General features: G+C 33.3%; 1 protein-coding gene and 1 long non-coding RNA gene across 2 annotated transcripts; one reads left to right on the plus strand and one right to left on the minus strand.

Moving 5' to 3' along the window:
• Nucleotides 1–7,601: 7,601 nt before the first annotated feature.
• On the minus strand, nucleotides 7,602–8,742 carry LOC145004151 (uncharacterized). The gene is made up of 2 exons (XR_013662288.1): nucleotides 8,606–8,742; nucleotides 7,602–7,998 (listed from the first exon to the last, which is right to left on the minus strand). It is a non-coding gene; the product is annotated as an uncharacterized LOC145004151 (long non-coding RNA).
• A 943-nt stretch (nucleotides 8,743–9,685) lies between these two features.
• On the plus strand, nucleotides 9,686–10,216 carry LOC145007341 (uncharacterized). Its single transcript, XM_078966296.1, has 2 exons — nucleotides 9,686–9,773; nucleotides 9,843–10,216. The coding sequence occupies exons 1-2, from the start codon at nucleotides 9,686–9,688 to the stop codon at nucleotides 10,214–10,216; spliced, it is 462 nt and encodes a 153-aa protein (XP_078822422.1).
• Nucleotides 10,217–11,482: the final 1,266 nt, after the last annotated feature.

An 11,482-nucleotide genomic window follows, 5' to 3' on the forward strand; every position in this document is an offset into this window, starting at 1 on the left:
TCCGTCACCGACTCCCCATCCTGTCTCAAACTCAGAAACTCCTGTGACAATCGCTCCCGTTCAACCCGTGGAATGTAACACGCAAGGAACATATCCCTGAACTGCTCCCAAGTAACAGCAGCTCTCTGATCATCAGAGAATGACCTAGTCGCAAGTCTCCACCAGTCCTTGGCCCCCGACCTAAGCAGGTTCAGAGCACACCTGACCTTCTGGTCAGCAGGACACGAGCAGGTGAAGAAACACCCCTCCACATCTGAAATCCACCTCATAGCCTTGATGGGATCCTGCGTCCCATCATAAGTAGGGGGCTTCGTGTTATCGAAGTCCCTGTACTGGAAACCCCTACCAACTCCTCCCCCCATCGCTGATACAACTGATGCAGCTGCTACGGCGGCTGTCTCTGCAATGGATGAATAACGCTCATCAAAATACTCCACCATGGTGGTATTAATCGACCCAAACATCTCTGGTAACTGAGCCCGGAATGCAGCAGCAACCTCATCATGTAGGATTTCCCGAATCCTGGCATCCAACTCCTCTGTACCCATCTGCACCACTGGCTCAGGTGCTGTCGGCCCCTCCTGACCTCCATCCCCTGATCCTGATCCCGAACCAGATCCAACCATGAAGCGTCTCGTCATCACCATTCTGAAACATAGCACAAGATATTAGATAATTCATATAAATATTTGGGAGCCAACTCCCTACTAACCCTAGGGATTGCGACTTCCTTGGCACGCGTATAGGTTTGGTGCTTTCAGTAGCATGGGCCCCTACTACCTTCCACACTTACCCATATTTGTCCCATGTATCTCCACAACCCTAACAATATGCACAATAAGGCGAGCGCTTAACCCTCACTCCTAGAGGAATGCTAAATATCTCATAACTGACCTCTCTGTCTCACTCAATCCCTCTTACTCGTGAAACTTCCACCAACCCTGCAGCACTAATGTATGCTAGCCATACATAACGCTGGACCCTATAGACTTTCGAATATCCAATCCTACCCCAAGCTCCCAGTCAAACAAGAATAGAACATAAGGCCAATTCAAACATTCTCAGGCTATGAGATCTTAATTAGGTACAACTGTGATGCATACATTAGACAATTACAGTAATGATGTCAATCTCACATAAGGGATCCCTAGGCTATTAGGCATCATATAATCAGGCAATTCTATCATGCAATTCCTGAAGATCCCTAGCCTAGTATGGTATTTTGGGGTCTACTTACTGGCTCCGGCTGATCTTACACCTTGCATCCTCCTTTACTCATTTTGAAAACCATTTAAAACCATTTTGAAAATCTTTCCTCAATTTGAGACTGGATTCACACGAATGTTCCTCCAATTCACTCAAACCAAGGCTCTGATACCAACTTGTAACATCCAATATTTAAGCCAAATTTAAAATTTTTTTTAAAACACGAAAAATTCATCAAAACATCTTTGTTTTTAAAATACATTCATATCAGAGTTTTCCCAAAAACATAACGCAATAGGATGAGCTGTACGATCAAGCCTTATCCTTGCCGTGATCCCCAGAGATACCTGAAACAATAAACTAAAACTGTAAGCCCGAGAGCTTAGTAAGTTACCCCCAAAATACTGATACACATACAGTTCACATAACAATATCAACATTAGCATATCATATCAATCAAAACAGAACAACGTGCACTGGGTCCACAGCTTTACAAGCTGGACTACCCCTGGGCCCTCAGTACGAGTCTGGAATGCCTACCGGGCCCTCAGCTCGTATCTAGAATGCTCTAGGGTTTGTTGGCTACCGCATAGAGCAATACAACCTCAACCCACCCCACATAACATGTCGACATGTAACAGATAAATGCGCACATAGATAATCAATCAGTATCACAGGCAGTCCTATAGATCTACCCGACTAGCACATCAACTGGCATGCATTACTAACTCAAACTCTACATAACAATAACTACTAAGATATCAAATCCAATGGGCCGGCCTTGGTGCCTTAGACCCCTTAGTATAGTGAGGATAACTCACCTCGCAACTGTCGTCGGAGATAAGAAAGCTCAACTCCCGGGTCCAACACGAACTTCACCACCTAAAAGTACCACACAACCTTTTTCATAAATCTCCCAATCCCACAGAATTCAATTGGTCAACCCCTTGGTCCAAGTCAAATTCCACAGTCAGAGTCAACAGTCCATGTTGACTCGACTCGCCAAGTGCAGGTCTCCGACTCACCGAGTCCTTCCTGATTCGAGAAGTCGTGGAATCCTCGACCTGCTCGCCGACGTCTCCTTTTCACTCATCGAGTTCATATACGGCCAAGATTTTGGGAGAAACCCTAGCCAACTCGCCGAGTTTTCTAACACTCGCTGAGTTCAAGGCAATCTTCAACGAATTCGCCGAGCTGTTCATCCAACTCGCCGAGATTATGGCCATCTTCAATGGACTCGTCGAGTCCCTTAATCAACTCGCCGAGTCCATGCAGATCTTAATCCATGCAGATGCTCTTTAAGGCATGGAAAGGCCCCAAATTACAGATCCAAGCTCCTAAGGCACGTTTATTACGTAAAGTTGCAATCTTTACGTACATGCAAGGCTCTAAAGGCCCGAAATGATCAATCTAAGCTCTTTAATGGAGTTTTACACCTTGGGAGAGTTTCAACCTTGCACAATTTGGGAACATTATGGATCAAGAGGTCAAGGGAAGTCCAGATCTGAAGTTATAACTTCAGATCTTAGCTTAAACATGGAAAGTCCTTCATAACACCCATCCAAGGGAGGTTCAAAGTGAAAAGAGCTTAAGGGAATAGCTTATTACCTTCCAGAGAGTGATGTCTGATGCAATCCCTTAGCTTTTCCCGAGTTCCTGGCCTTGCTTTTCCTTTCTTCTTCAAATGCTTCCTTCCAAAGTTACTCCTTCAAGCTTGGACACCAAAGAACACACACACACACACGTTTTAGGGTTTAAGAGAGACAAGAGGCATAAGGGGAGGCTGGTGGAGGCCAATGATCCTTTAAATATGTTGTAAAACCCCAGAATTTAGGGTTTCATCTGCCAGCTCCTACTCGCCGAGTCCCTTGGTGGACTCGCCGAGTGGTCACTAAACTCGCGTTCCAATCTCACTGCTAATCGGCGAGTAGGGCAACCAACTCGCCGAGTAGGACATAAGACCAATTATTCTTTAATCAAATTTATACCTGGAATCGGGACGTTACAATATAATTTGGTATTTTTATTCGGATTAAACATTAATTTTATTTTATTTTGGTAAAAAAGACTTTGAAGTTTTTTTTCTTTTTAAATTTTGGCTCGTTTAGCAGGTTTAACGGTAATCTTACAGATTTAGAAAATATATTTCGGAAAAACCCTCAATTTTTTTCCAAAAAGCCTTAATTTTTTATTCTGGAATATATATATATATATATAGGTTCTATGTGGTTGAAGAAGGAAGAATGTGACAAATATAGGGTTTTTTTTTTAAAAAAATCATTCAGTGGTTTTAGGGGGCGTGTGGGTGTTTCCTGGAGCATATGTACATTGACAAAGATGGAGATGGAGGGGTAAAGATAGTTGTTGATTGGCGAGATGGGTTTTAAGGATTCCGTTAGTGGTTGAAGGCGATGGAACTGGAGAGCATATAAAGGAGGAAGATCTAGCAGATGACGAAGGATTGTTTAGGTTACAGATAAGAGCATAACAATCATGAAATCGATTTAGGTTTGTTGGTGCTATGACGTTCAACAAAACCCAACAATTCTGATGAGAGAAACTGAGAAAGTGTAATGACAATGGATTTAGGATTAAGTTGTGACGTTGGAGTGTGGTTAGTGTTTGTGGAAAATATGGGCCTTTAATGGTGGTGAGACGCAACTTATAGGAAAAAGAGGCGAGACTGCCGATATAGGTGCAGACATTGGCGTAAGTAGGGGTGAGCATAATAACCAGAAAACCGAACCATAACCAAATTAACCAATATAACCGAACCATAATAACCGAACCGTTTTAAAAACTGTTGGTTCGGTTTCTAATTTTTGTTAACCGATAACAAACGGTTCGGTTATGGTTTTATAGGTTGACCGAACCATTATTAACCGAACCGCTAACTTTATATTTTAATACATAAAAATTATGGATTATATATAAAATAATATAGACAAACTTATTTAAGACCCATTAAAATTTCAAAATATAATTCATTAATCATCACTTATTAAGAGACGAACGTGCAATCAAACCATCAAAGGATGATCACGCAGATCATGCAGACACACATAATTTTCCAATCATACATTGAGTGAGATTATTGATTAATGTTGTAATTCCTAATCGACTAATGTATAACTTGTAAACATTATTCACAATTAGTTTAATCTTCACGCTTATAATCATAATTTGAGGTTTCTCACACCGTTAATCCTAATCAAAAATTGTTTTGACTTTATAGTTCTATTGAAGGATTTCATTAATTTATAATCAATACTTCTAGTTAAGTTAAGTTTTGGTTCTTCTTCACTTCGTGATATTTTAAGAATGTATTTTTTTTTAAAAAAAATTGTCTTTTTTTATTTACTGTTTTTGATTTACTCACATTGAATGTATATAAGTGATTGTTTTATCCAGATAACACGTAATATAAATGATTAGTTATTTTATTTTATAGTTTTTGATTTAATCGCTTTGAATGTGTATGGATGTTTGACTTTATTTTATGTTAATATCAATTATCAATATATGAAGTTATTAATGTCAATTTTTTTAATGTTTTATACTTTTTATTGAATGTTTTTGATTTTGAATGTGACTATGTATTATCTCACTTTGAGTATCAAATGTACACATTTTATTTTATTACTATAAGTTAGGTTACAAACATTGGTGTCGATGATTTTTTGTATTCTCTTTTCATTTTTTTATGCAACTATACTTTCGCCATTTATATTATTTTGAACATTATGGTTAACCAATATTAACCATTAACCAAAACTGTTAACCAACAAAAACCATTAAGCATAATCAATATTAACCATACCCAATGGTTATGAAAATGCATTAACCAATCATAATGGTTATGGTTCGGTTTTGACCAATAACCGAACCAAACCGCCCCATACACACCCCTAGGCATAAGATTGCCGATTCATGTGGAATACCTATTATGTTGAATACCAATTCAAAGGCCCGTCTGACCTTTTCTTTTATTTGACTACATAAGATTTTGATGCATAAAATTATTGTACATATTGTATAAAGCTTTGTATCTCTTAAAATTCAGCAAAACATGGTAAATATTTTATATATATATATATATATATATATATATATATATATATATATATATATATATATATATATATATATATATATATATATATATTTTTGAGAACCAACTTTTTTGTTTTGGATCATAATCCTCATGTTTTTTTTATGTTGTTTATGGCATTTTGTTATTTTATTTTATTATTTTTTATAGTTTTAACATTAAAATTTTAAAGAGAAATTTATGTTTCTTTTTTCAATGCAAAACGAAAGATGTTTCTGATTCTTGTCAAAATGTATATCATAATCTATTAAATGATGCTCTATGATTGTAAAATGTGAAGAGCAATGTTTGATGTTTATACGTCTTTCTTTCTGTTTGATTCTTAAAACAATATAAAATATCATTAGACCATTGTTCTTAAGATGCTTCAATATTTAAGGATCTCATGGATAGATTTTGATATGAATTTTACCAACAAAAAAAAATAAGAAACAATCACTTCTCTCTTTCTTTCAAACAAATCAAACGGTCCCTTATAATCTAATGTTACAATCATTAACATCATTATAAACATCAATAAGAATAATATGAAAATTATGAGTAAAAAAAATATGGTTTTAGCGGAAACAATAAACCAGTCTTAAAGAATATAATGAGATTATTATTGATTCACTTCTAAGATAGAAAATATTTCTAAAGATTCCAGAAAACTGTCAAAGCCATTGGCTTTTAAAGAAAGAAAACGCAATATATAAGGTCTTCGGTTTTCTTAACCCTATTTTTTTAAAAGTTAAAATTACATTTTCGTAGTTTTGTTCATGCTTGATAACATTTCATTTATTCCAAAACTAATATGAAAACCCGAAGCCAATAAGCTATCTTAAATTTCACATTGTAATATATATATATATATATATATATATATATATATATATATATATATATATATATATATATATATATATATATATATATATATATATATTTGTTTTATTTTCATTAAAATCAACGAAGACGAAGTATAGCCATTCAAACTTATGATAAACCAATCTCAACACATACCACAAATGTTCATGGGATATTAAAAACCAATCATGAAGTTGGTTCCAATATTAATTACATGTTTTCAATATTTTGAACTAATTTTTATTTATTGAATTTATTCCTTGAGTTTATAAATGAACGGTTGAACTTAACCTGAATTTTACTTAGTTTCGTTAATTTCGGTGAACAAATTAGTGAATAATATTGTTTAAACGTAAAATTACATTAAATAAACTATTTAAAATTTCCTTTATTTAAAAAACTAGGTGTGAGACCCATGTATTACATGGGTTTAATTAAAAAAAATAAATATGAAATTTTAATAATTTGAATAGTTTGAATTTATAAGAAAAATAAGAAAATTTTTGAATTATTAAAATTAATGAGACTTTAATGTATTGAATACATTACATATATAAACCATTTCTAATAAATACTTTACATATATATTACCTTACATATTAAATGTGGAATTTTAATTTAATAAAATAAAAAATACAATAAAATGACAAGTGGAAAATAGAAAATTTAAAAATTCTAGAAAATGTCATGTATCCAAATGAATGAGAAAAGGATATGTGGCAAAAAAACCTTCATTTATTATAGTAGATATCAATTAACAAATCGGTGATTATGGTTATATTTATCCTTGATAACATATTATTTATTCTAAAAATAATATTAAACAGTATCCCAAACCATTAAACTAGTAAAAAATTTCACATTGTAATTTAACTATTTTCAACAAAATACACATGTCAATATTTTTACCAAACAATTTTATGATTCTATTTGAACATAAAATATTTCATACAAAGGTCAAACCAACTGTAATACCCTAATAAACAAAAACTAAAGCACAAAATCTTATGAATCCATATAAGTAGAATTAATTAATTTAACATAATTATAAAATGTATATAACATATAAATATAGTGATTTAATGATTTTAGTCACTTTCACAACAGGTGCCTAATGTCCAAATCCATTAGGTTAAGGTCCACCTGTTATATTGTCAATCCATCTATATATATAAACCATCAACTCCTAAACTTAAGCATAACATATATGATATATCTGATATATCTTCCTATAACCCCCCCCCCCCCCCCCCCCCCCCAACAAGATAACGAAGGAAGAAGAACGAAGGGGGAAGAGAAAGAGATGTGTGGCATCAATGAAAGAACATTATTCAAGATTCTACATATTTACAAGATGTGTTGTAATCTTGATTTGTTGGCATAAACATGCAAACTCTACTTAGCATGTGTATATGTATATGAATATAGACATGAAATATGATTGTTGAAAATGGCTAATTGATCATTCATGCGGGTTGTTCTGAAATGCACACTCAGAGAGAATGATTGTAATCAGAAAAAAGAAGTGATGTGATATTAAAGCAAAAGGAAAGACAATATGTTCATTGTTCACTTAGAAGATGAGGAGCATTTGTTCTTGATCCATTTGAAACCAGTGGATGTACCTTTCTTCACTTTGTGAGCTCCAACAATGGCGGCAGATTTAGCTTTCACAAGTCCTGTAGCTGCAACTGCCTTCACCTGTTCCATCTTCTTGTTATTGTTGTTGTTGCTCTTAGTATTTTCCTTTTTTTCATTTTCTTTTTCTTCATTGTCGAAGACTCCAGTTCCCCATTGATCGGACCAGCTTGATGTCTTGCTTCCCATGTTGAGATCTGTGATTCATTGAAAATTAAATCGTTAGAGAATCGAGAAGTTGAAACTGCAATGAAACAATCAAACTGGAGCGATCGATTATAGATAAAATTAAGTGGATCTAACAATTCACTCAATGATAACAATCGATTAGGACAAGTTAAGTATCACTTGATTGGCTTCTTCAAATTGCAGATATACATCGAGTTTTGATTTTGAAATCGCTATCAACTCTATGATAAAACTCTAAAAGTTAAGGAGTCATGTTGAATTCTTGGCATATCCATATCGATTTTGCAATCAGAAAGTTTCGTAACAGAAAAATCGAAGATGTGAACAATGTTAAACCACAAAACCTAATCAGAATGCGCATATCTTAATTGCTTCTGAATCCTGATAAAAATCGATGCACCAATAAGCATTGTAAATCAGATACGCGACATATACACAAAATTCAGCATTATCTGAGAAGAACACAAAAGGAATTACAAACGATAAACTATAGAAGAAAATTACAAACTTATTCAATTGAGAACTCGCAGAACCCTAGAGTTCAAAACCCCTCTTTCTAAGTAGTGATTAAAACCCTTGTAACATAAAGGGCGACAGCAAGATGTAAAACCCTACCTTTCAGCGATGGTGACGACCCGTCTAGAGAGAGTATCGAAGTTGATAATGACTCGAGTGAGACCAACGAGGCGTTTTAGACAAAAGAAAACAACATTTTTCTATATTTTATTTAGCATTTTCATTGTCATTTAAAGAATTTTAATTTTGAAACATGATAAATTGCAAATTATGAGTGTTGTCTTCTTTATACGATGCGGTATGGGCCAAAACAAGAAGCAATTGGGTGAGGTGGCACGTCTTAATGACATCCTGATGGGGAACACCGCCCACCTACCCGTTTTTGTTCGTTGAGATTGAAGCTGGTTGGAGTTGCGACTGGATGAAACACACAAAATTTAAATGTTTTCAAACGTTTAAATGGCAACGGTATAAAAAAAATTAACTATTAAAAAAATCATTTATCCTTTCGACTCGTCTGATGAAACACACAAAATTTAAATGTTTTCAAACCTACCATTTTATAAAAAAATTCACAAAATTTCTCTTCTCTTCTCTACATACTTTCAATTATCTTGAAAAAAAAATATGGACCCTTTCGACTCGTCTGATGATTCAGATGACAATATTTTCTTCAGGATGACGTATCATTATTACACTACCGACCTGTTACAACAAGACCCAGTCCCGCTAGTAACAAGACGTGCGATGTTAAATATAAATCGCGTGGAAGGACACGAACATCTATATCGTGATTACTTTGCGGATAATTGTGTGTACGGTCGAAGGACTTCAAAAGAAGATTTCGTTTGAGTAGGAATGTGTTCCTACGGATCGTCAATGCCTTGGAAAGCCGGTATCGCTTATTTACTATACTTTTATACAAAATAAATAAAAATCTAGTACATGTTTCTTTAATTTTACAACATATGCAATATATTTTTAAACTGTGGTTAATTTATGTTTAAATACGAATTTTTTCAATTAAGATATGATGCTAGAGATAGACGAGGGTTTACAACGTTGTAGAAATGTGTTGCGGCCATTCATTTGATGGTTATAGGGGAGTTACCCGAAACCATGAACGACTATATGAGAATGTCTAAAAGAACCGTAAGGGAGAGTTTGTATACATTGTCAATGGGTGTTGTTGAAACATTTGGAGACGAGTATTTGCGAAAACCTTCGTTGCATGATTTGCAAGAATTGTATGTGGCGCATGAAGAACGTCATGGGTTTCCCGGAATGATCATTAGCATTGATTGCACACACTGGAAATAGAAAAATTGTCCGGTAGCATGGAAAGGGCAATACGCAAGTGGTCATCACGGATCACCTTCGTTGGTTTTAGATGCTGTTGCTTCTCAATATTTATGGATTTGGCATGTATTTTTTGGGGTTGCGGGTTCCAACAACGACGTCAATGTTATTGATCAGTCGCCAATATTCGACAATTTTTTGAATGGAAAGGCTCCGGATGCTCTTTTCATAGTGAATGGAAATGAATACAAATATGGATATTACCTTACAGATGGAATATATCCTCAGTATTCTATATTCGTGAAGGCATTCCGCCACCCGGTTGAAGAACAAGACAAATTGTTTAAGAGAATACAACAAGGAGCACGTAAGGATGTGGAACATGCTTTTAGAGTGCTGAAGGCGAAGTGACATATAGTTGAACATGCATCACGACCATTAGATTTAGAAACTCTACGACATATCATGTATGCATGTATCATAATGCATAACATGGTAGTAGAAGATAAAGGGAGAAATATAGCACACTATATACCAACGGAGCCTAGACACGTTCAGTTAAAACCAGGAACAACGGAGTATTTGCATCGAGTTGTTGACATTCAAGACGTAAATAAGCACAGACAACTTCGAGAAGACTTGACATATTATATCTTCTATGGTAACAATAATGATAATGAATAACGTTGTATTTTATTTATTTTTTTGGAATTTGGATGTTATATGTAGTTTAATTTCTATGTTAATTTTAATCTTTAAAAATTGTTTTTATTGTATGTTTTTTATAATTTTTAAACAATATGTTTTCTTTATTATGTTATATTTGAAAAAATATTTGTCTAAATTAAAAAAAAATTCAAAAAATAAAAAAAAAATTATAAAATGGAAAAAAGTCGGTGTTATAACAAGATGCAACATGATGACCATTTTTGCACTTGGTGTTATAACCCAATTGGTGATGTGGCATATGAGGTAGCACCAAAATGATGTTATGACTAGTTACTCACACCTTATGTTGTTCCATCATTGATATAAATATAATTAGATGTTAGTTTAAAAGTAGATGAGATTTGTCGGTAAAAAAATAAAAAATAAAATAAAATAAAATACAGGTCCTTATTTAAATTGTCATGATATAAATCAACTACAATTTTGCAACTCATATATCAAATCTTTCTTTTTCTTTTTATGTAATTCAAAAATTTTGTCTAATTAAAGTTTAAGAAATGCTTAATGACTTAAGAGTATAACGAACTTTGGTTTTTATTAACCTAGATAACTATATATATATATATATATATATATATATATATATATATATATATATATATATATATATATATATATATATATATATATATTACATTTGTTCAAAATAAGGCAATATTACTGATAATTACCGATGATATTACTTTATCATAAACAGGTTAAACAAATTTACTAATAAACAGAAAAATATTATTACCTAAATGTAGACAAGAAACCAAAGTTCGTTATAACAAGATGCAGGGTGTTATGTGTAGTTTAATTTCTATGTTAATTTTAATCTTTAAAAATTGTTTTTATTGTATGTTATTTATAATTTTTAAACAATATGTTTTATTTATTATGTTATATTTAAAAAATATTTATCTAAATTAATATATATATATATATATATATATATATATATATATA

This window comes from Lactuca saligna, chromosome 7 (genome assembly GCF_052625555.1).
Source record: "Lactuca saligna cultivar CGN05327 chromosome 7, ASM5262555v1, whole genome shotgun sequence".
Classification (NCBI taxonomy): Eukaryota; Viridiplantae; Streptophyta; class Magnoliopsida; order Asterales; family Asteraceae; genus Lactuca; species Lactuca saligna.

Coding starts and splice junctions, on each gene's coding strand:
- LOC145007341 (XM_078966296.1), top strand. CDS start 9,686: ATGGGTGTTGTTGAAACATTTGGAGACGAGTATTTGCGAAAACCTTCG. Junction 9,774..9,842: donor GTATGTGGCGCATGAAGAAC/GTCATGGGTTTC, acceptor ATTGTCCGGTAG/CATGGAAAGGGCAATACGCA.